Source organism: Gossypium arboreum, chromosome 10 (assembly GCF_025698485.1).
Source record: "Gossypium arboreum isolate Shixiya-1 chromosome 10, ASM2569848v2, whole genome shotgun sequence".
NCBI classification, from domain to species: domain Eukaryota; kingdom Viridiplantae; phylum Streptophyta; class Magnoliopsida; order Malvales; family Malvaceae; genus Gossypium; species Gossypium arboreum.
The window spans coordinates 45655016-45681049 of NC_069079.1; the positions used below are offsets into that span (position 1 = coordinate 45655016).

Below are 26034 nucleotides of genomic sequence, written 5' to 3' on the forward strand. Positions count from 1 at the left end.
AGGGTTAAACCGAGATCAAGTTGATAAAACATCGAAAGGAATGGGACTAAAGCCTATGAATATTTAAGGCGCTATGTGAAGGAAAACCAAACCTAATTGACTGGAGATCCCAAGATCTAGGTTGAATGGGATAACTTACTTTCATAGACCTTGTGAGGTCACTGTGAGGGTTCTTATCCCAAGTCCACTCATATGATGAAAACAATGATTAAAATGTGGAAAAAGGTTAAGCAATGCTTTTAATGACCATTGTCTATTTCAGTGAAACAGGCAATATAAGTCACCTATGTGAGAGTGAAGTGAGGTCGCTTCAAGGAGACTATTGGGGCATAATTCTCTAAGCTCTTGTAGAACAAGGAGGATGTTCACGACCATATGAACATACCCATGAGAACCAAAAATCTTGCAAGGGAGGTATATGTGTAAGGAATATCATCGTTTACACAAACGACAGAACAGTTTAAGGACATCGCGTTTACTAGTCAACTAGTAAAGTAAATATACTTTCACAATGGAAGATTAAAAGGTTGATGTCTACCTATCCTATGCAAATATCAAACGAGATCCATCAATTTCATTCATGTGGGGAATTGTTGAAAAATAATTATTGAGTGATGAATGATAATTGTATCTCTTGGTTTAATATTGCATTTTTCCATACAATTGTATCTTTTGAAAAAAAAATGTATCTCTTAGTTTAATATTGAATTTTTTCATTCATTGTCTCTATTCACTCATGTCTATTAATTTTTCAACAAATCTCTTCATTCATTTCCTCTCCTCTATATAAAGCCAAGTTAGGAGATTTCAAAAACATATCATCGTCAAAACTATCAATATAAAAAACTCTTTCTAAATTCATTTCTCCTAGTAATAGAGAAAGACAAGATTATGTTAGATTGATCACTATTGTTGTGCTACTACTGTGATCATTTGTTGTTATATCCTGGGAGGCAAATGTCCAACATTACTCAAAGCACCGAGGTGAGGACGAATCTGTCTTAAGGAAACTACTTATACAGGCCTAGACAAAATTCCTCTTTTAAATTTTAACTTTGTCCGATTACTGGTATTCTGTTGTGTTACTGCCACTGTATTGTATTGCATTATCATTGTTATTGACATATTAATACTACATATGATATCAAATTTTCTTACAAAACAACCAAAACAAAAACTTTCCCATAATTTAATGACTACTGGTATAATTTACCCAAAAAAAAACAAACTAAACTCCAATGCTCAATAAACTTGATCATGTACGAATTGAGTTTTTTCTAATACTAATTAAATGAAAAATATATATTTAAATAATCAATTAAACACGAGCTACGTTAAGATATTCGAAATCGATTTGTAATAAAGTTTTAAGCCGCATGAAAAGTACAAATTAGATGATGTTGAATTAACAAATACAATATTTGTTCATAAATAGAGATGCAGATCATCTTTGCTGCAACATTAAATCATATACAACAATTGCATATAAACAAGGAATTCGAAAGTGGCCAAAAACAAACACATGCAATTACCAACTAGATAAAATACTTTACCTCTTTGTTTCTTGGCCTAAACAAACTGCCTTGACTTAAAACCGACTAACGGCAAGCACAATATCAAACTTACTATGAAAATCATTGAGATGAAATGGTTTCACTTCGTTTATCTGCCGGATCCTTCACTGCATCAGGAAGGCTCTTTAAGACCTGCATTTGCAATGCAATATCAAAATACTTATTAGGAAAAAGAATAGTGCTATAAGTCTACATTGCTCCAACTTCAGTTTTCTTGAAGTACTCATGTCCAACACCCATAGTTCGATGTATATCCAGACATAAATATGGATAAATGATCCTCCAATGACTTTTTAAATACATAAAATCTTGAAAATATTTGAACATATGAGTCCAATAAAAACTCAAGGCCAACATAAATAGTAGCAATTGTAACAATGGTAACGTAAACTTACAATGAAGGCTGAAAATCCAAGCCTATCTACATTTATGATAGGAGAATAGAATATTTTATTGAAATTGTAATATTACCTGGTATATTTGCCATGAAGCGAAAGCATCAGTTGCTGCATACTGTAGTTGCGCATTGGATAAAGGATATAACTCCCAGTTTCCCAGCCTAATTTTCTTGGGCTTCGGAAGCTGCAATACTCAAATTTCAATAAGATTTCCCAATGAAAGCATTCTGCCTCTATGCTCAAAGTGAAACCAAAACAAAATATCATGGTGGAATCTGAAAAGCTAGTACGATTTACCGAATGAGAACTAATATCATATTACGAGTACATAAGATGAAAGACTGCTTCAGTCTTCTCCAGGCTTTCAAATAGAAGAATTATATGGATACCTCTTTGCAAATAAACTCCTCTGTCAGAGCAGCAAGACTCCAGTGCCGGCAATTACTACCAAATTTTTGATTCGCTAGATCTGAAAGATCTTCCAAAGCATTAACAGATACTTTATAGTCACTGAACACCTTGACAGCATCGCCATCAATTGCAACTCCAACCTGTTCATTCACAAGCATCATTTCGAAATAGTATATAAACCTGATACAGAAATTCAGGAGTTTAGGTTGCCAATTAACAGATTAACTGTAGAGATATTACTTTTATAATTTCGGAGTCCTCAAGAAGAACCTGCAGACTTTGAGGTATGCCAGAATGAAAAATATGCATCACATAACAATACTGACTGTCACAACATATCTGCATCACCGCAGCCTTCCCAGGCAAAATTCCTACAGTGTCAAAATTCCAAAGATAAACATTTATCCATGCAGTATTGTATAATGCAATTATAAACAAACTCCTTGTACCCTTTGCAAAAGCATGAAAATGAGTATAAAGTTCTGTTCTTATACATATAATTGAATGGGATGCAAGGATGTAACCGTAGTTTTTATTCCCAAACTAGGCAGCATTTTAACCAATTCCATCCACCCAACACGATGCAAGAAGAGGTTCTAAAGGTGTGTTTGTAACACTTAGATTGAAATGTTAGCAAGTAATTAGTCCCCTGTTATAGAGTTCTAATCTGCAAAGTCCCAAAAAGTCATCCCCATTTCCCTTAAGTACATTACATGGACTTTTCAATAAAGATTGCCACTTCATCAATATGATACGGCACATAATATGTGTTTTACACTTCATCACAAATGTGGATACAACTTACTGTTTTAGTTGGATGATGAAGGGTGGTGGTCCGTCCTTTCTATGATTCACCAATAAAATGTATGTTAATTATTAATATAAAAGTAAAAAACAAATACTCATTATATTTGGTATTGCATTATTTTCATTTATGTATCTTTATTTAAGACATTGTTAAAATATGCATCCACATACTTTTATCTAACTTTTAGATCCTTTTTAGCCAATTCCAAGACTTAAAAAGAAAAACCAAACATGCAGACACATACAAGTGTTGGATATCAATACCAGAGTCCACACAAGCCAATGTCTATAGTACCAAACAGATACTACTTTTCATGAAAGTTCAAGAGGGCAAGACAGAAACCAGATAGACAAGTGATATGTTAGTAGAGGTGTATGAATTCTGTGTACTAGTACAAATTCAATATGTGCATGTTTCAATGCTATACTAAATGCAATCAGAGAATGATCTAAATAGACCACTTCTACCAGAAAGTAGACAAGATAAGGGAAAAACATGAATATAAATAACGGTTTGCAAGCATACAACCATTTAGGTTATCACAGTTAAGAGTATTTCAATTAAAAGGAAATGATTGGTAATGGCAACAGCAACTCATGAAACATGGATTAAAGAGCTATATTGCTTTGACTCTTCATTTTACTAAAGTACCTGTATTCAACGCATAGTTGGACAGGAGTATAGGGATATGACCATTCGAGGATCTCCAAATACATTAAAAACATAGGAAAAAATTGAATATTTCTGTGTTGGGAACTTCCCCATATCCGGCACTCACACCTAAGGCCGAGTAATATAGGTAAAGAGTGCTTACTTTCTGCTTTAAAAGAAATTATAGCAATGCTGCTTTATGGAAGAAAGGAAGAGGACAACACCAAACACGAGATATATATTTTGTTTTAAAATATGGCATATCAGAACCACTAAACATAAAAAAAATAATTAAATTAAATTAAAACCTACGAAAAAAAACACAATGCCAATTCTAGCATAAGTATTCTATCTAGAAATCATGCAATGTGAAAAAAATTCCAACTTTAAGTCTCAATTCTTTAAAATAATGATCAAAGATACCTTAGAGAGGTTTCATATTAACTTAAGAGATTTTCACATTTATTTGTTTTCACACTTTTTTTCTTTCTTAGGAAATAAAGAGAAAGGATTATATGAAATGAATGTAACAAGACAAGGAGGGTAAAGGAAGCAAACCTTTTTGGAAAGAGGGCTTCCACTCAATATCAAACCCTAAAGCAACTTGACCCATTTCTTTCTTCTTAATTTCAACAATTTTTAATAGCTCCATTGCAGCATTTTCTACCTCATCTTCCGTAAAGCTATACAAAATATGACCTCCAAATCTCAACGGCGGATATCTAAGCCTTGTATTAGCTGCCAATCAGAAAAATCAAAGGGTTTACTATTAGTGCATTTATTTTAATTACAAAATGGGTAAAGTAAGGGATAGCAAATACATTGACAACGAGCGAAGGAAGACGGAAAAGAAGGCGGGGGTGAGAGAATAGAATGGGGCAATTGGCGGCTGGTTTTGAGGTTATCTTGATGATGGACGGCGGACTTGCGTTTCTTGCGAGAAGATGAAGGAGGAGAAGGAGGAGTAGGAGGAGTGGCTTCAATGGCATCCATTAATCGGATCACGTCTTCAGTGAAATGGTCGTCCCAATCCAAACTGAAACTATTGTAGTCTTTGAATTCCATTTCTACATCTGAAATAGAATTCTGGATTTGGTTGAACCAGTTTGGGCTTTTAATGGCTAAAAACGTTCAAATTTTGATCATGGCGTCTGGTAGAGTAATGGGCCGATTTTCAAAAAGTTTTTGCAAGGATTTGAGCCCATCCCAGTCCAATTCGCACAAAATACTTTCTAATATTTTAATTTAATTCAGGCCTGCCCGACCCCTGAAACTTTTTGTCAATCCCCATCAACATCTTTAGCCTCGGGTCAACCTTGAATTTTGACTAGTTTTTGAAAACTTTCTCCAAAATTTCTCTAATAAGAAATAAAATTTTATATTTTCTCCAAAATTTGTTTAATAAATTGAAAAAATCAAGTGAAAAGAATATAATTTTGAAAAGATAAATACTAAATCTAAATTATAAAATTTATTTAATATATTATCTTTTGTTAAATAAAAATAATAGTGATAATTTTAATTACATAAAATTGAGTTATAACATGAAAAGAAGTTTAAAAGCATAAAATAGATATTAATTTTATCTTCTGAATATAAAATATTTAATTTAGAAAAACTTTTACACACTCTTAATTCTACTTAACAGTATATCTTATGCCATATGTTGTTCCCAGCATTAAAATTTAAAATATTTTAATAACTAAACATTTAGTATTTCTAATTTAGAGTTATAAAATGGAAAATAACCTAAGAACTAGAGTTTTTTTTATATTTTAATATAAAAATATTTTTACAGACCCTAATTCTGCTTAACCGATCTTCTACCAAATTTTAATCCTAATTTATATTAAAATTTAAATATTGTTATGAATATCTCATTAAGTGGATGTCCATCATGATTAAGATAAAGTTTTATGTACTTTAAATTCTAATAGTTATTAAAATTAGATCTCTACTTCTTTTATACTTCTTATGCCTATAAATAGAGACTCTAATGAAGTATTATAATCATCCATTTGATTAATAAAGTAAATTCTCTATTGCTTTCATATTTTATTTGTTCTTTATTCTCTCTATCTCTCTTTATTTTATAATATGTTGTCAACATGATGATTCTCTATAATTTTTTTCAAAATCTTTCGAAGTCATCCCACAGATCAAATTATTTTTCACCTTAAACTTTCACCTTTACAACTTCATCTTCAAGATGTTGAAAGATTCAATCTCAGAATGAATTATAATTTTTATTCTCGATCTTTGATTTATTGTACAAGCATCGTGTAATAGGTCAATTTTGACCTGGGCTTATAATAAATAAACCAATAATGTCCAAATTTTAAAATCCAAATTACAAAAATTAAAACCCAAACTACAACCCATATCAAAACCCAATACCTAACTTAAGCCCTAAACCCAATTACCCAATACACATCAGCCCACTATCCTAAAACATTTTCAATCAAACCCTAGGAGCTGCCCTAGCCATTGCCCTCTCCCACGTGCTTCGTCGGCAAGTCCAACGCCCGAAAGTCGGCTCCCCTAACACCGCTTGTACCAACATGGCAAGCTTTTGCACCATCGCTTCCGTCTAGGCCTACAAAACGAGAACAAAAAAAAAGAAAGCAAGACAGAGAGCAGAGAAACACGCAAAATAGAAGAAGAAACAAGCAGAGAATAGTAAGAAATCATATGTAATCGGCTATAAAGCCAAAAGAAAAGATCAATGTAAAAGGGGGGGACCGATTGTTCAAAGAAAAAATACTTATCAATAAAAAAGAGAGCGTTTTGAAGGTAGTTTCTTTTTTTTTTTTTTTTTGCTCTTTATTTCATTCTATTCTTTTCATTTTTACATATATTTATACGAAAATCAAAAGAAGAAGGAAACAAAAAATACCTGAATCGGTCTCCCTCTTCGTCGATGGACGTAGTCGGTGACAGAGTGGTTGTATGTTCGTTTGTTAATCATTTTCTCCATTTTAAAAAAAATAAAAACTGATTTAAAGTTCTTTAAAAAAAAAGGGAAAGGAGGTTTCGAAACGGGGCTGAAAGGCCCTTGTCTATACACCGTCGGCCGCCGACGCCATGGTGGCACAGTGGGCAGAGAAAGCGCCTTCGTCGGAAGAGATGAGAGGTTTCAAAACTTTTTTGTTTTTTTTCTAAAAATATATATATATAAAGATGGGTTTTAAGACATTGAATGAAACAACTGTGTCGGATGTGAATCCGTGCATTCCCACCTTGAAAGGGTGATTTACATTTTTAATCCCTCCCTTTTGTAGCACCACTTGATCAGGCTTATTTTTTTTTATTATTTGTGATTTGGCCCTCAAATTTCGTGTGGTTTTTTTTAATTCAGTCCCTTGGACTGTCTTGCTGAACATGCGTAGGGAACCAAGGGAATGTTTTCCCATCTAGTCCCTGCTAGTTTTAATGCGCTTCGTTCGGATCCTTGATTAACTTTCCAGTATTTATATTGAGCACCCCGAAATTTTAGCTTGTTTTCATCCCTGTCCTTAATTCATTTACTTCATTTATTTGCTTATTCTTTTAGAAACTGTTGTATTGCTTATTATTTTATTATTTTGCATTATTTGTTTCAAGTTTTGTATCATTCAACTTAAACCTTTTCATATGTATTTTTTGTTTGATTATCATAAATTATTACATCTTGTTTATTTTAAAATTTGTTTTACATATATTATTTTTATATATTCTATTTATTTTTAGACTGCCTTATTATATATTAATACATTATTTCATTTATCATATTCTTTAAATTTTGTATATATATTATCTAGCTAAAACTATTTTATATATATAACTATTTTATATTCTTTATTTTAGATTTCTTTTATACATTATTTATTTTAAACTTGTTATATTATTCTCAAGCTATTTATATATTATTCTTTTTTCTAAACGTTATTTGAGCTAAACTATTTTTATGTCATTCTAAAATTTGTTAGACGTTACTTATTTGTAAATTTTATGTATCATTTATTTTAAGCTATTTCAGTATATTTTATTTATTTTGAAAGGTTTTACATATATTTGATTTTGAATTTGTTTTCATGTATTATCTATTTAAAATTATTTTATTATTTTAAATTATTTTATATACTTATTTTTAAACTCCATTTTATTTATTTTAAAATGTTTCATTATTATTTATATTAAGTTTTTTCCATATTATTCATTTTACCCTTTTATGTATATATATTTTAATATTATATTTTTATATATTATGTATATAGTTTTAATACTATTATTATGTATACTTGTATGTAGCATTATCGTATTTTTAATATTATGTTTTCATCACCTTACTTATTATTATATGTTTATATATATATATATATTCACTGTTTTTATTTCGTGATTAATAATATTATTATCGCATTTAATATCGCATGCATTGTTATCGTTTCTAACATTATTGTCAGGTTTATTATTTACTTCGATGTATTTCTAACTCTTTTATTTTCTGTTTCTTACCCATTATGTATCAGTTTGCTTTTTATTTCTTTAAAAATTTTCATTCATACTTTCTAACTAATTTCAATAAGCAAGGCAACGTACTGATTTAACATTAAGTCATCGATTTCATCGCTATGTTGGGTGAATGTCAATCGGCTTATGTTAAAAACGGAATGTCCTTCTCAAAAGAAACCGAAATTATAAAAATTATCGTGTTTTGATTGGATCGCGATTAAATGTTGCATTGAACTCGCATTTTTGAAAATTGAGACGACACATGTTTAATGAGATACTATTTTTTGGGCGTCACGAGGGTGCTAGTACATTCCTCGTGCGTAACCGACTTCCGAACCCTATTTTTCTCTAGAGTTTTGACGTAGACCTAAACTCGGCCTTCTTTTTACCCAAAAATAAATTTTTCCGTTAAAAAGAGGATTTATTAGGTGTCCGATCACACCTAGAAAAAAGGATCGGTGGCGACTCCCCTTTTTTTTATAAAATTAAAATTCGGTTTTCAAATTTTCAATAAATCACCTCAATTAGCACCCAAGCAAATTTTATGTTGCTACACATGGGTAAAGTATAACTTTGGTAAGAAACTTTTATATTTTAACCATATGTTTTTTTTAATTAAGGTATAACTACTATTAATTTTTATTTGACATAAATTTCACATTCGATGATATTTGATTTTTGCCTTTTAGGTTAATTTTTTATGTAAAAGATATAATTGCTAATTAGATATGTTTGCTATTAATATGGTATGTTTTCTCTATTATTATTTTTGGTAAATCATTTTTTTGAAGTTTTTTAATTAAGTTATATTATGCATAACATTTAGATGTTTTGATTATTAAATTCTTGTTATTAAATATTCTTAAAATTTTAATTATGGTGGAAAGTGTTATTAACCTACCATTGTTGATTAAAGGAAATTTGATATGATTTATTTAGTCTTATTAACTTGCTAACGTTGAATGATTGTATCATATCTTTTAAATTGAATTTACAAATATTTTATTAGAGCAACATAATATTTTATAATATATATGTGATATTGAAATTTGACACAATGTGTATCGGATAATTTTCAAGCATTGTACACGAAAATTTTGATTGTTTATTAAATGATTTTTACAATTAGATTATAAATGTTATTACTAAAACAAAGTTGTTTTACTACTTGTAATAATGCTCGTGATAATAGTCAAGGTGATGACGATGATGTTAAAGATCTTCGGTATATTTTACTATATTTTATTTATTATACTATGTTTATTATAGTTGGAAAATAATCATGACAACATGAATAGATAGATTTGATTTGAAATTTCACGCATGTTTGCGATGATGATTATGAAACAAATAATCTATTGGGATATTTATAAGTTCGTCTTACTAGATTTGTTGCATTCCCTGAAGTGAATGTAAACATAAAGAAAATAAAAGATATAATTATGGACCACTAAAAGTGGGAACATAATAATAAATAAGAGAATAATGAGAGTTCTCAAGATAACTCTTTAAAGGGTAAAGATAACTTATGTTATCAATGTGGCATGAAATATTATTGGCCACATATGTGATGTATGGCCAAATATTTTATTTCTGTTAATATTCTTTGAGGAAGGATAAGAAAATACAGTAATGAATTTTATCATTACAGATAGAAAATATTTATCTTATTTGGTGCTGAAACAAACAAATATTATTACAATATTTGATAGTACAAAATTAGTTGAAAGCTCGAAAGAGCTAATATATCAATTTAAAAAGCACAAAATTTGTGATTTAATGAATTACTTTTAAAAGATATTTGTAATAAATCTTCTATTGATATTGTGAATGAGGAAAATATTATATTTCATATAAATAAAAAGCTGGATTAGGTTATTAATTTATATTTATTTTATAATCTTTGTGATATTCTTTTATCATCATCCCCATTAAAGGATTGAAAGCAAAATATTTGACTGCGAAAGATTACTTATGAGCAATAGAATATGATAATTCTATCTAAAGCTTATTATGGTTGGATGCACTTAAAGTTGTAAGTTTTTTAAAACTGTGAGTATAACTCTACAGTATTCAGAATAAGTTCTCAATTAAAATTACATGGTAAAATATTACTGATGAGATTTTACAAGAGAGAAAACTTATGTATGAAAAGTCATTGGTTATATACTCTGTGATTTAATGAATTACTTTTAAAAGGATATTTGTGATTTAATTATGACATGATTTGTCAGTTTTCCCAACATTAGGGGGAGAGGATAAAAAGCTGGATTAATAAAGTATTTGAAATGAATTATCAATGTCTATGATCCTCGTACAAAGCAATGTGAACTAGAAGTTCAACAGATGATTCATTTTACAAAACAATTGACAGATTCATTAAATCTCACATACCAACTGAAAATGCTCAAATACGAATTGATGTCCTAATAAGGCAAACTGTTAGTGCAAAAGAAAGTAATTCATGCCTAAAGCGTGGAAGATCGATCGGTTCCAAATATAAAAATCCTCATAAAAGGAAAAGAGCAAACATTTAAGATGGTCTTATAGTGGAGGCGGTGGTTCCTGAAGAGACCAATGACATAACTAATTATAAAACTCAAGAAGAGATTCAGCCACCTAAAAGTGAAAATGAAATTGATGAAAATGAAGAGATCTCAAAAAATTATGTCAATACGAGAAAAAGATGAAACTGAAAAAAAAATGTAGTTGTCGACAACAATTTTGCTTATAATATTGCTATTGAAATAATAAAAGAAAATGATCATCTTGAGCCTAAATCTATTGAGGAATGTAAAAATAGAAAATATTGGGAAAAAATGAAAAGATGCAATTCAATAAGAATTGAATTCACTTTCTAAATGTGAAGTTTTTGAACCTGTAGTCCAAACAGCTAAAGGTGTAAAGCCGGAAGGATATAAATGAGTATTTGTATGAAAATGAAATGAAATTGATGAAGTCGTAAGATATAAAACTCGACTTGTAGCACAAGAATTTTCACAAAGGCCCAGCATTGATTATGAAGAGACATATTTTCCTGTGCTGGATGCAATCACGTTTAGATATCTTATTAGTATGGCAGTACGTGAAAAACTTGACATACATCTAATGGATGTTGTTACATCCTATTTATATAGTACACTTGATAGTGAAATTTCTATGAAAATCCCTGAAGGATTTAAAATCCCAAAAAAATATAAAGTTTATTGAGAAAATTGCTCAATTAGATTAAAGAATCTGGACATATGTAGTACAATCGTCTTAGTGAATACTTGTTTTAAAAAAAAAAGGTTACAAAAACGATCCAATTTGGTCATGTGTCTTTATAAAAAAGTTTGGATCAGATTTTGTGATAATTGATGTTTATATTGATGATCTAACTATTATTAGAACTCTTGAAGAGCTTCAAATTTTAGTAAATTGTTTAAAAAAAAAGAATTCGAGATGAAAGATTTTGGAAAAACAAAGTTTTATCTTGACTTACAAATCGAGTAGTTAAAAAATGAAATTTATGTTCATTAATCAACTTATATGGAAAAGTTATTAAAGAAATTTTACATGGATAAAGCACAGTCATTAAGTACTCCGATGGTTGTATGATCATTAGATGTGAATAAAAATCAATTTCATCCTTGCGAGGATGGTGAAGAGTTTATTGGTCCTGAAGTACCATATTTAAATGACATAGGAGCATTGATGTATCTTGCAAACAACACAAGACCTGATATAACTTTCATTGTAAACTTGTTAGTAAGATTTAGTTCTTCTCTAATACATAGATATTGGAATGGAATTAAACATATATTTAGATATCTCAGAGGGACTATTGATATGAGGTTATTTTATTCAAATGATTCAAAATCCCTATTAGTTGGCTATGTTGATGTTGGATACTTATTAGATCCACACAAAGGTCAATCTCAAACATGATATTTATCTATATGTAGGTGTACTGCCATATATGGCATTCAACAAAGCAAACATTAGTTGTTGCTTTTTCAAATCATGCAAAAATAATTGCAATGCATGAGGCAAGTTGAGAGTGTGTAATTTGCCTTTACAGGAGATATTTATCTAAGGTTATTGACCTAACATATCCAGAAGATATGTAATTTGCCTTTACAGGAAAATATGTTAACTATCTTATACGAAGATAATGCAACATGTATCAATTGAAAGGTGATTATATCAAAGATGACAAAACGAAACATATTTCACCAAAATTATTCTTCACCCATGATCTTGAGAAAAGAGGTGGTATTAATGTTCAACAAATTCGTTCTAGTAAGAATTTAGCAGATCTTTTTACTAAGATATTGCCAACTTCAACATTTGAAAGACTACTACACAAGATTGGAATGTGTCAACTCAAAGATGTAATGCAATGTTGCCATCAGGGGGAGTCTAAAAACAAGTCGTACTCTTTTCCTTTAACCAATGTTTTGTCTCATTGGGTTTTCCTGGTAAAGGTTTTTAACGAGGCAGTTTGTAATAGAAGATTGTATACTCTTTTTCCTTCATTAGGTTTTTTATCCCACAGGGTTTTTCCTAATAATGTTTTAACGAGGCACATTATCTATCAATGGACATCCAAGAAGTAGTGTTATGAAGATCTTATTAAGTGCATGTCCATCATGATCAAGTAAATTCTAATTGTTATTAAAATTAGATCTCTACTTCTTTTATATTTCTTATGCCTATAAATAGAGACCCTAATGAAATATTGTAATCATCCCTTTGATTAATAAAGTAAATTCTCTGTTGCTTTAATATTTTCTTTGTTCTTTATTCTCTCCATCTCTCTTTATTTTAATAAACATAAAATTATGTTAATAATAAATATTAAATTAAATTAAATTTTAATTTAGATTGAAAATAAGTCTAAACTGAGCATAGAGATTAATTATCACTTAATTTATATACCAATTAAAATTTAACTTTAACTTTATAAATAGCCTTTAGTAGTTAGACACATTGAATCAAATAAGATATAAGAAGAATCACTAATAAAAAGAATGGAGATTATTAACATTAATAAGATGGAAGTATATTTAAAAAATGAAACATTATTATAATGAATCATTACTCTTAAATGTATTATTAATGTAGTGTAAATATCTTTTCTATTTATCATGAATCATTATTATAATTGTTGTATGTTGTTTTGCCTAATTTTTGTTTTTTAATTTATTTTCTTTTATAGTTCAAAATTTCTATGTTATTTTTAATAACTTGATTTATTTATTTAATGTTTAATTGGTTTTAGTTAAATATTAATTTTATATTTAATTTAATTTTTTATGGAAACTAAAATTTAAGTAGTGATGTTAGGACAAAATTTATTTGTTTTATAATGTTGTTTCTTTTGATGCTATAAGTACATAGACAAGTAAATATGTATAGTTTTTTATTAACTATAATATATTATTATTTTTTACTTTGTATAATCTATATTATTAACTAATATATATATATATATATATATATATATACTAATGTGGCTATTAATAGGAAATCAACTTTTTAGTAAGAATGAAACGAAGTAGGATGGATTAAAGGAAACAAATTAGTATGGATTAAAAGTAAAATTATCAGTCATTAATAGGTAATTAATCTTTTGATTAGATATTCTAACCTTAGTTTTATATAAATTTTAATTTAGAAAAAATGTTTTAATATTAAATAATTTTTGTTTCGGAAAAATGTTGAATAATTTTTAAATTTAGAATATTACAGCCGTCAGCCTTCTTTACTATTAATTGTTACAAGTACCAACATTATGAGTTATAACAAAAGACAAACTTACGATGCGAGAAATTAGTCCACAAATTTTATGCAGAAGGTGAATGATTTTTCCTCTTTTTATTTTCCAGAGTTTGGGATGTTCAATCAAACACCATTCATTTCTCTCCTTTATCTCCCCCCCCCCCAAACTTTTCTAGCAACAAAAAAGAATACATAAAATTAGTACATACGTTTTATGCAAACTCTTATAAAGACAGAACAGCAAAAACTTGACAAATATCATATCAAATTGACCAGTAAATGAAGACACTTAAAACCGTACGTGGAAGGCATTTGCATCCTTCTCTTTTCCCTTTCTTTTTCCTTTCACTCATAAGACATCAAATGGGGGCAACCCAAAAAGTGGCAGATGCTGATAATAACATCAATTAGATCGTATGGTTATTTAGATCTAATCCTTGTACTTCATTTCGGACATCTTGAAGCCAGGCATATCGAATGACGATGCGAACTTCTCAACATCAACCTTCAGCTCTTGGATCTCCTTGTTGTTGTCCAACCCTTTGTTGAAGTCCTTCAAAAGCTTACCATATTGCTTTTGGATGTTCAAAGTGATTGTCACGGCTCGGTGGAGGAACTCGCCTATCTGTTCAAAGTCCTTCTCAACCAAACCCCTTGAAGTCATGGCAGGTGTACCTGTCATGCATACACATCTCGCATCAAATGACCGTATGAGATAAAATTTGAAATTTGACCAAACTTGCAAGTGTTAGGTAATCTCTCACTAGCAAAGGATTCATTTTGGTACGCTAACTTACCAATTCGTACACCTCCCGGAGCCAATGCACTGCTGTCACCAAAAACAGCATTCTTGTTAACAGTGATGTTGCAGAGGTCACAAAGCTTCTCAACCTTGTTGCCTGTAAAAACAACGATAGATAAAGATGAGAATTCATCAAAGGCAATTGTTCAACAACCTTGAGGCCAAGTAATTCAACTGCCATACCAGTCAATCCAAGAGGTCGGAGATCCCAAAGAACAAGGTGGTTCTCAGTTCCACCAGTAACAAGCTGGTATCCCTTGCCCATCAGGTACTTTCCAAGGGCAACTGCATTGGCCTTCACTTGTTTAGCATATGCCTTGAACCCAGGTGTCATGGACTGTTTCAAGGCAACAGCCAGGGCACCAATCTGGTGATTGTGAGGACCACCCTGAAGGGAAGGGAAAACTGCAAAGTTGATCTTGTCTTCAAAGTCATACACTGCATCTTCGGGTTGGCCCTTCTTTGGTGGCTTTGGTCCCTTGCGGTAGAAAATCATACCAGCCCTAGGACCCCTCAAGCTCTTGTGGGTGGTGGTTGTGACAATGTCACAGAACTCAAACGGATTGTTTGCCTCCTGCTCGAACAATAGAATCCGTAAAAGTTAATAACTTGAAATTTAGTTAGTGCACAAAGGAATCTAATAAAGCAAAAACAATTACTCGAAGAACTTCATATATAAAATGAATGTTGAAATAGAGATTGTGGGGTGAACTTTGGAAAGGAACTAACAGCATTAGAAAAATTGATGGGAATCATATTTAGATTCACTCAAATCTCCATTGTTACTACCAAAAGCATTATTTGAAACGAATTCGGACTGAACCACATTTAGATTTCTCAGATTTGGTTTATGTTTTAATGATAAAGCACTTCATTTCTGAAATAGATTCCACTATTAGATCTGCAAGACAGCTTAAACTTTTCGAGAAAAGAAAAAAGTACTAAGTTGAACACATTTTATTCAATTTTAATTTTCACACCCTAAAAATGCACTGCATGTATGCATTAAAAGACAAGAGAATGAAGCCATAGACAGACCTTGAATTTTTTTATAAACTATGATTAATTTAATGCAAAATGAAGTCGCATCAAAACCCCAAATCCAGATGCTAAAGATCATACTAAATCACACAAATCCCAGATCCAATCCATAAAAATTTTAAAAACATATAAACAATTGAAATCCCAAATAAAAAACCCAGATCTCAAAGCCACCCATCAATAACATGTAAGATTAAAGAAAAACAAAATAAGATCCAACTAAAATTACATACCTGAGCAGCAACAAGGCCACTAATGTGAGCCATATCACACAACAACAGAGCACCACACTTGTCAGCAACGGCCCTGAACCTAGCGTAATCCCAGTCCCTAGGATACGCACTTCCACCGCAAATGATAAGCTTAGGCCTGAAATCCAACGCCTTCTCTTCCAACTTATCGTAGTCAATGTACCCCGTAGTGGAGTTCACCTTGTAAGGCAAACTCTCGAAGTAAATAGAAGTAGCAGAAATCTTCTTCCCACCGGAGGTATAATACCCATGAGTCAAATGACCGCCTGAAGGCAAATCGAGTCCCATGATCCTATCATGAGGCTGGAGAACGGCCGTGTAAGCAGCGAAGTTGGCCGGGGAACCGGAGTAAGGCTGGACATTGACACCCCATTTGGTAGGATCGAGGTGGAAAGCCTGGATAGCGCGAGATCTGCAGAGGTTCTCGATCTCATCAATGAATTCATTTCCGCCGTAGTAACGGTTACCAGGCATGCCCTCGGAGTATTTGTTGGTGAGGGCACTGCCGAGGGCTTCGATGACGGCGAAGGAAGTGAAGTTCTCGGAAGCGATGAGCTCGATGCCGCGGCATTGGCGACGCTTCTCTTTCTCGATGAGGTCATGGATTTCGGGATCGACGGAGTCGAGGGAGGAATTGCCCCAACTGCTTACTGGATCCATTGGATTTCAGAGAAAATGGAGAAATTGAAGGGAATTGGTAATGGGGGAAAATTGGTGAAGACAGATCGGGAAGTGTTTGTAGCTCTGCTTATAAAAGAGTGTGATGAAGATATGAGAGTACCATTATACCCTTTTTCTTTTCTGTCATTTACTATATTTTAGTGGCCCGCTCTTGGTTGGTTGGTGATGGTTAAAACAATTTTTTTTTATATTATAATTATTTAGGAATAATTTCAAATTTGGTACCTATACTTTCATAAAATGTTCAATGTGCTACTTGAGTTATCAATATAAATTTTATTATGATACATGTACTTTTATAAAATATCTAATGTGGTACTTATACTTTGAAAATATATAATGTGATACTTAAATTATCAATATGTGTTTTATTATAGCATTTAGTGTTAACATGGTTAGTGAAGTGCTAAACTAGTCAATAAAAATTCGATATGTAGAATTTCTTTTTCATATTATCAATTCCACATTAATAATATAACATTATGTGAAAAATAAATAAAATAAAAATAATTAAACATATAATTAATAAAAAGAAATAAATACTAAACTTACATGAAATTACTTATACTTTCATGAATAAAGAAAAATATTATTTTAAAATCAACAAAATATTATTTCAAATGGAAAACACTTTGGAGAAGTTGACCGTTTACTTAAATGGAGAATATGATGGTCGTAAGTTTAGCCATATGTTTAGTTTTTTTTTAATTTAAATATAAAATTTTGTTTTATTTAGTTTCTTCGTAATATTATATTATCCATGTGAATTTGATGGTTTAGAAAATAATTTTTATGTGTTGAATTTTCATTGGTTGGTTTAGTAATACACTAACGGTGTTAACACCAATGGTGGGTTTAGATGGGCAGTGGGGTGCGGTGCGATGCGTTTAGCTTACTTTTTGTCTCACGCTACAGTACCGCTACAATATTTAATCTTATCACCACCGTTGTTTTCACTCTAACTACAGGTAAACGCGTCGCCCATCCAAACTCACCCCAAATATCATAATAAAACATATAGTGATAGTTCAATTACCATATTGGACATTTTCAAAGTACATGTACCACATTACACATTTTATGAAAGTATAGGTACCAAATGTGATATTCTCCCTAATTATTTATTAGGTGTTTATGGTTAAAAATCTTGTTAGTCCCTATATTTTGACAAAATTTGAGATTTAGTCCATGTACTTAAAAGGTTAGAAATTAAGCCTTTCAACTGTTTTAATTTAACATCTTAATCCAATTATTAAAATAGCAAATATATTTATAATAATTTATTGTCGAATTAGCATGTTGATTAAATTGTCATCTCAGTCCAATTATTAAAAGTGGATTATGGATGAACGAAAATATTTTATATTAAAATATATATATTATAGACATGTTAACAAATTATTATTAATGAGGTCGTTAGGGTCTTTTATATGTATCTATTGGTTTAAGGTTTGATTCTCAAATTATTTTTTCAAATGTTTTATTTAAAGATTATATAAAAATATGAAGAGATTAAAATGCTCTTATAATAATATTAATTATCATTTAAGATAAGGGTATTTTAATAACTTCACAATTAAGTTGGTGTCGAGTTGACTTGTAACATCAACTCAACCGGACACTTTATATGTATAGATAGTAAGTATTTTTATTAAAAAAAATTGTCAATTTAGCATGTTGATTAAGTTGTCATCATGCAAGGTGTCATATGATTAACGAAAAATAAGTATGTTAAGTTGAAAATTTAGAATAGAAATTACTGGTGATGATAATGATTAGACTACAATTTTTAAATTGAAAAAGTAATATGATTGAATTTTTAACTTTAAAAGTATAGGATATTTTCTACTCATAACACACATAAGCGCACTCGAATCCATATCCTTATAATTGTTGCAATAACAACAATGCCAACTAAGTAAAGGCTCAACCAATAGTACTTGTGCTTTAATTTAATATAATTTGATACATCTATTTTTTTAATATCATTAGTTAATTCAAATAGTTGACAACCTTAATTATTTCGGTTAAAATTTCTAGGTTAAGTTTTTTCCTTAATATACTCATTCCGACTTATCACGTCGAAATAGTTTTTTTAGTGTTATAAAAGATGATTTTAAGAAAAATATACATTAGCATTTTAATTGGAATAATTAAACAAGTTAACTATTTGAATTAACTAGTATCATTGTAAAAGTAGAAATGCAAGTTATGTCAACTTAAAAGATAATGATTGAATCCTAAATGTTGGCAAAGTAGAGGATCAATATTGCAATTTAACTATTATCTTATAATAGTTTATATCTATATTTTATATATATATATATATATATATATATATATATATATATATATATATATAAGCATGAGTTTAAGATTAAACAAAAGTTGTGCTAATTTTATTAATGTAAAATAGAGTTATTACTTTTTTAACATTAATCTCATTATAGGTTATTTACCGTATATGCTCTTTTTGACAAAATACTTAAAATTACCCATAGCCCTCCCAACCTCTAAATAGGAATATAATGCGTTTCAACAGTATTCGAACTCATGTCCTCCTACACTGGTAACAATGTTGACGTCAATTGAGTTAAGACTCAATTGGTAAAATAGAGTTATTACTTGAATAGAGTTCTAAACATCTTAATTATCATTTAATTAATATTAGAGTTAATTATGTTAATTTTTTATTATTTTGAATAATGTTACTTTACATTAATTACATAAAGTAAACTATTTTGTATGTTGAATATGTTAAATATGCTTTGATTATTATTTGAAAAAATTTATTATAATAATTGAATTGATAATATATTTTATTTATATTCAATAATTCAAATAAAAAGATTATTTTACTGCGAACTATTGCAATTAAAAATATAATATTTAAAAATTTAATCAAATATAAAAGCATAAAATCACATATAACATATGTGACATTAAAAGTTAATTATATATAAAAAAACATGAGTTTAAAGAAAATTTTGGATTAATTAATATATTGTTGTTTAAATATTATTGACTTTGAAATTTTAAATATATTATTTATAAAAATTTCATATTTATAAATAAGAATTTAATTTATTAAAATATTTAATTAACTAAATTTATTTAATAAAAATTTATCATACACAAAAATAAGAATTATGATTATGATAAAAGACATTTCTAAATGAACTTTTATACAAAAGTTAAAAATTATAAAATATTTTATATTAAAGTGCTTTTTCACTAAATAGAAAAGTTTAAAAATCATATTACTTTAATTTTAAATATCAAAATTTAATTATGTATAAAATAACGTTATAATACATTTGTATAACTCAATATATTATTTTGCATTAATTACCTAAAATAAAACTATATTTTTAATAAATTACATATTTGAAACACTTAATATCATATATGATGTACATGGCACTATAAACTAGCTAAAAGAAAAATGGAGAAAATGAAAGTAAAAGTATCATAAAGGTCTTTATACTAAAAATTAGATTGCATTTTACTCTTTCTATTGCGGATTTATCATTATACATTATATTAAAAAGAAAATGGGTCTTTTTGTTAAAAATTTAATTTATTTGTACTATTAAAAACTGACATGACTAACAGAATAACTAGACAGTAACACGTGATGTGCACAATAACGTATAGAACTAGTTTTTAACAGTTGAAATTGATGAAATTTTTAACAAAAAGACCAATTTACTCTTTGATCTAACGTTAAGGATTAATTTATTTATTTTTTTAATATAATAACAAAAATATGATTTAATTTCTGGTACGAAGACTTCCATAATACTTTTGTTGAGAATAAAAGCTGAGAATACTTTAGGACCTTTCTTCTACACGCTAATAATAATAATAATAATAATAATAATAATAATAATAATTGGTTTAAACTTAATTTAAAAACTACAAATATGTATTAATATTTTTAATTTTACATCTTATAATTTTAAAATTAAAAATATAAATAGTTTAATAAATATTGAGTGCAGTTATAAAATATATTATAATTTAAAAATATAAATTTGAACTTTAAAAATGATATTATTAAAGAAAATAATTTTAAATCTTAAATATATAACATTAATTATAAAAAAATTGTAAATTGTTATTGATTTTTTTAAATGATAGGAAATTTGTTTGGGCGTTGGGTCCAATATGACGCCCCAAAAGATGTTGAAAGCTTAAACAAAGGGGAAGATATAAAATTTTGATTTAAGTTTTAAGAGGCTAGTTTCATGTGGATAGAACTGTTTAAGAATTAACTCATCTTTATTCTACTTTCTATCAAATTTTATTTATATAATTAGGTTTTGGGAAGAAAATAACAGGTTTGAAAATTGAAGGGGTAAAAGATTACAAGTATGGAGAGATGGAAAAATAGAAAAAAAAATAAAATTTGGTAAAATTGAAAATGAAAAGAAAGAAAATAAAATATTTAAAAAATGCATAATTTTGAACTAACATATAAGATTGATTGAAAACAATGATCTCTCATTGTTCTTTCCAAAGAAGCAGACACTCAAAATTTATTTTATTTCCACTTTTAATGTTTGCATATAATGAGATTTGAATCCAAAACATTATGATAATTGAGCTTTTAACTTTCCCATTTCAACCAAAGTCTTTTTTAATTGTTACATACAATTTTCACCCACACCTTAGGTGTGATAATATCTAGTTTACACTTAAGTACTTTACTAAATTGGTGTCATCCTTAGTTATGTAATTACAAAAATACCTCTTCTTTTAAATTATAATTAATATTATATATTTAAGTACTTTCTTGAGTTGGTGTCACCCTTAATCAAGTCACCAACTCAATTATACAATTACAAAAATATCTTTTCTTTTAAATTATAATTAATATTATCATGATGGTACTTTTCTTTATTTTCATACTTTTATATCGTTTTTAAATAAAACAATTAAAAATTACAAACAAAGGATCGAACACTTGTTTAATAATATTAAAATACAAGTTTACCACTCTATTTATATTCATTATTAAATAGAATTTAAAGAAATCTTTCACCCACATCATGGGTGTGACAAAATCTAGTGTTTATATATGTAAATGAATCATTCAAATTTGTTTTAGAGTCATTTGTTTTTTAATTTTTTTTAAATATGCTATTTTTAATTTAATATTTAATATATTTTTCTAATATTCATAACATCTGTATTTTTTTTTGGCTTATTGGTAAAATAAACCCTCGAATTTTTTACGAAAAATCAAATAAACCCCTCCAAACATTTTGCACCGATTTAAACCCCTGAATTGACAATTTTGACCGATGAGAGCCTTTGGCTAACATTCATTGTTAATAACAAACAACAATGTTAATGTGAATGTTGACAAATGCCATTTTACCACCATTTGCTAATGTGACAATGCCACGTCATTATCGTTTGTTGATGTAGCAGTATCACGTTAGTGAAAATAAAAATTGAAATTATTTTAAAAATAAGTACACCAATGAATATAGATAAATGATTGTCCAAGTTAATTTGAATATAGACATCCATTTGTCTAGATTCATTCTAGAATTATAGAAAAATAAAAAATGATTAAAATGATTAGAAATTAATTTAAAACCATAAAATTTTATAAAATTTTGAATAAATCTTGACAACCATTTGTCAAGATTTATTGTGTGCTTATTTTAAAATAAAATTTTAAAATTTTTACTTTTTATTGATATGATATCATTAATGGCAATGTAAATCGATTAAAATATCTCCTTAAATTAAATTATCAATTCAAAAGCTGAATTAAATACAAAAAGTTGGAGAAGCTATTCCAATAAGCTTTTCTTTTTAATTGAATAGAATCGGCTTGTACCGTGAACTATTATGTTATAATAAAGGATAGTAAGGTGAGTACCAAAACAAAAAGAAACCTTCAAGAATCAACACCGAGAATGTTGATAACAATGCAATTGTAAGAGGCAACAGGGACTGTTGAATCTTCACCCTCAACCAACTTAACAGCTGTGGATGATGATGTCCTCAGCATTGCATGTTATGTCGCTATTTAGGGGTGGGTAAACTTTTGGAAATACCAACCTCTAATGTCCAAAACCTCCTATACTCTCCTAATGGGGTTGTTGTTGTTGGGTGGCAATTCAGTCATTTCAAACATTTCAACACCACCTACCTTCCACCCTACTTCTCCTTCTCTCTAACATTGTATAAATAAATATAAATACGATTAGTGTGTACTATAAATTTTAATTTTTTTTTAAATTTAAAAAATTAGTCCCAGTAAAATAATAATCATTAAATTTATTAAGTTAAACTACAATATGTCGTAAATATATTATCACATATATAATACTTAAAAAATCATATCATTTAAATTCACTAAATACAAGTCATAAAAAATCTATAAAATATATGAAGGAGGATAATGAAGATACCATCCAAGCATCCACCTTTTGGGGGTTGGTGGTGGAATGATATCACTTTCAGGTTTCAACGATTGTTTGCCTAATTTCAAAACCCTCCACCCAATCAAGCTTTTACCAGTTCCCTTTTATTATTTATTCCCAAATCTTTTAATATAATAATTTGGGATTTTTTTATCGATTAATGTTAAGTAAGATTGCAAAGCCTTACCAACCCCTCACCAACCCAACTAGTTTAGGAAGGCACAAAATTCCTCCTCTCCACTCTACGCTTTGTTTCACAATAATTATTACTTTCTTATTTATTTTATAATAAATTATTAAATCACAAGGAAAAAAAACCCTTTTTTTTTTAAGATATTTTGAATTGTGTTGATAAGCACTAAAAGAAATATGTTTTAACTTCATTGTTAATGTGTTTTTAGGTGATTCTTTCATATTAATTATGAATTTTATACTCTTAATTTTTAAAATTTATGTTTTAATACTTAATAGAGTACTTGGGAACAAAAGGAACGAAAATTAAAGCGTAGGAGCAAGCTACAGGAACCACACAGGCTGAACCTGAGTATTGTTTTTTATTTATTTGTTAATCGATTATTTATTTGTTTTATTCTTTGTTGTATTTGTTAGTTAATTAATTTAGTTAGTTTTAGTTTTAATCAATCACTCGAATTATTCAGTTAAATAATAGAAAAACAATAATTACTAGTACTTTTAATTTTCATGGGAACAATATCTTTGCTCACCATAGCTATACTATCAATTGATAGGTGCACTTACTTTAGTCAAATTTTTAATAAGTTTTACAATGCTTCAGATATTTAAGGGTGAAATAAAAAAACATCATTTTAAGGAGCTAAAATAAAAGCTTAATTATGTAATACATGAAGTTAACTCTAATCTTTTAACAGGATGGAAATTCAATTATATTTTTTATAGATTAAAATATAAATTTATCATATATTAATTTATAATTTTATTATTATCAAAGGACTAAACATTTTTTTTATTTTAAGAAAGTTAAAGTGTAATTTTACTATATATTAATTTATAATATTTTTATTTATAAAAAGACTAAACTAAAATTTTTAATTTTTAAAGAGCTAAAATAAAATTTCACCATCAATTTTGAGACCAAAACCCTTACCTATCCCACTGGATTTGCGTCTACTCTAATATCATCCACTTGATCCATACTCACCTTACTTATCAAACTAAAACTAAAAGATTGGCAATGCATTATGTATTTAATATATTATAAAAAAATATTATTTATTTTATTTATCCTTGCCCCACATAAATAATTAGCAATGCTTGAACCTGTAGTTGACTCTAAAACAAATAGATGTGAACACCAAAGAAGCAAATGTTGTCATCCTTACTCCCACCTACTACTACTCTTTGGCTTGCTTATAATTTCGGTTTTCTTGCCTTTAGATTTTTTTAATTAGTAAATTTATATTTAAATGCATTGTTTTAATATTTTATATTTAATTTCATGGTATTCAAAAATAATTTACTACTTTAAAAACTGCACATGTAAAAGAGCACTAGCAATGGAATCTATGTTTCCGCTTCAGAGGCTTAGACATTGATCTAGATCTGCACCCAAACTTCTTATTTTATTTTTATTTTAGACTTATGTTGGGAGCTTGATTTGATTTATACTATATTTAAATTAAATTAATTTCCTAACAACTCATATATATATATATATATATATATATATATATATATTACAAATCAATACATATAAACAAAGTGGTTAAGCAAACTGAAATGTAGATTTATGTAGAGTGTGCCTCGTATTTTTGGAATCTTTCAAGTACTTATCGTTACCCGTATCACGACACGAGGATGTAAAAAACGAAACACCTCTAACAGGCAACAATGTCGCAACAAGGAGGTTTTCGATGTCACGACGACGTGACGTCACAGCGAGGAGTTTCACAATGTCGTGACGAGGCGATTCGGGACGTTACGATGTGGCGACGTGTTTCCACATAAATCAAGTTTCTTTTTTCAGTTAAACATTGCTATCTTTTTCCAATTGAACTCTGATTATTCTAAGGATATTTTAGTAATATATTCACACGAATTTCAGCCTATAAAAAGACCTTAGTAACCCTAGAATTGACATCTTCATCACATTAAGATTAAGAGAAGATTAAGAGAGTTTTTAAGGGAACTTCGTGTTTTAGCTAGAGAGCTTTGTGCTTTTCGAGATTCAAAGTTTCTTTTGTTTGTTTTGGTTATCTCCATCTTGTACTTTTTCAAATTGTTTGCTTATTTAGTAAATCCTACTTTGCCTATGGTTTTTTTTATCCTCTTCGGAGGGATTTTTTCACGTAAATATTTGTGTGCCCAATTTTCTTTTCTCTTTTTTGTTATCTTTCGTTGTTTATATAGATAGATATCGCATGTGAAATGATATGCTATTTGTGCAAGTATATACGTCGAATCAAGTAATAAAGTGATGAATGAGTATCGTTCCCACGAGGATCAGATTGAGGAACAAAAGTGGTCAAGTTATTATAATAAAATGCGATTAATGCTATGGTAAAATAATAATAAGAATGCAATGGTAAACAAAAGGAATATTAATGTGACCAAAACGTGTAACTAATGAATAATTGAAAATGTTATGGTAATGCAAGAGTAAAGATGTAACAACAATTATGCAAATGATTATATGAATAATATGTAACTAACAAATAAACAACTAAGGATGT

General features: G+C 28.8%; 2 protein-coding genes and 1 long non-coding RNA gene across 3 annotated transcripts; all 3 read right to left on the reverse strand.

Moving 5' to 3' along the window:
- Window positions 1-1365: 1365 nt before the first annotated feature.
- LOC108487208 (3'-5' exonuclease-like) lies at window positions 1366-4956 on the reverse strand. The gene is made up of 6 exons (XM_017791485.2): window positions 4664-4956; window positions 4401-4580; window positions 2624-2754; window positions 2362-2523; window positions 2046-2156; window positions 1366-1706 (listed from the first exon to the last, which is right to left on the reverse strand). Exons 1-6 carry the CDS (start codon window positions 4905-4907, stop codon window positions 1635-1637), a joined length of 900 nt encoding a protein of 299 aa, XP_017646974.1. The 5' UTR covers window positions 4908-4956; the 3' UTR covers window positions 1366-1634.
- Window positions 4957-6069: 1113 nt separating this feature from the next.
- LOC108488936 (uncharacterized) lies at window positions 6070-7030 on the reverse strand. The gene is made up of 2 exons (XR_001871836.2): window positions 6739-7030; window positions 6070-6438 (listed from the first exon to the last, which is right to left on the reverse strand). It is a non-coding gene; the product is annotated as an uncharacterized LOC108488936 (long non-coding RNA).
- A 7135-nt stretch (window positions 7031-14165) lies between these two features.
- LOC108489305 (serine hydroxymethyltransferase 4) lies at window positions 14166-16956 on the reverse strand. The gene is made up of 4 exons (XM_017793749.2): window positions 16179-16956; window positions 15088-15478; window positions 14900-15001; window positions 14166-14777 (listed from the first exon to the last, which is right to left on the reverse strand). Exons 1-4 carry the CDS (start codon window positions 16854-16856, stop codon window positions 14533-14535), a joined length of 1416 nt encoding a protein of 471 aa, XP_017649238.1. The 5' UTR covers window positions 16857-16956; the 3' UTR covers window positions 14166-14532.
- Window positions 16957-26034: the final 9078 nt, after the last annotated feature.

What these genes read in the sequence shown, in the direction of transcription:
- LOC108487208 (XM_017791485.2), bottom strand. Translation starts at nt 4,907, where the DNA reads ATGGAATTCAAAGACTACAATAGTTTCAGTTTGGATTGGGACGACCAT. An exon ending in GAAGCCCTCTTTCCAAAAAG is followed by an intron (nt 2,755 to 4,400) that starts GTTTGCTTCCTT and finishes TTGACACTGTAG; the next exon opens with GAATTTTGCCTGGGAAGGCT. An exon ending in CTTCATGGCAAATATACCAG is followed by an intron (nt 1,707 to 2,045) that starts GTAATATTACAA and finishes TTGCAAATGCAG; the next exon opens with GTCTTAAAGAGCCTTCCTGA.
- LOC108489305 (XM_017793749.2), bottom strand. Translation starts at nt 16,856, where the DNA reads ATGGATCCAGTAAGCAGTTGGGGCAATTCCTCCCTCGACTCCGTCGAT. An exon ending in CCGACCTCTTGGATTGACTG is followed by an intron (nt 15,002 to 15,087) that starts GTATGGCAGTTG and finishes TTGTTTTTACAG; the next exon opens with GCAACAAGGTTGAGAAGCTT. An exon ending in TCCGGGAGGTGTACGAATTG is followed by an intron (nt 14,778 to 14,899) that starts GTAAGTTAGCGT and finishes TATGCATGACAG; the next exon opens with GTACACCTGCCATGACTTCA.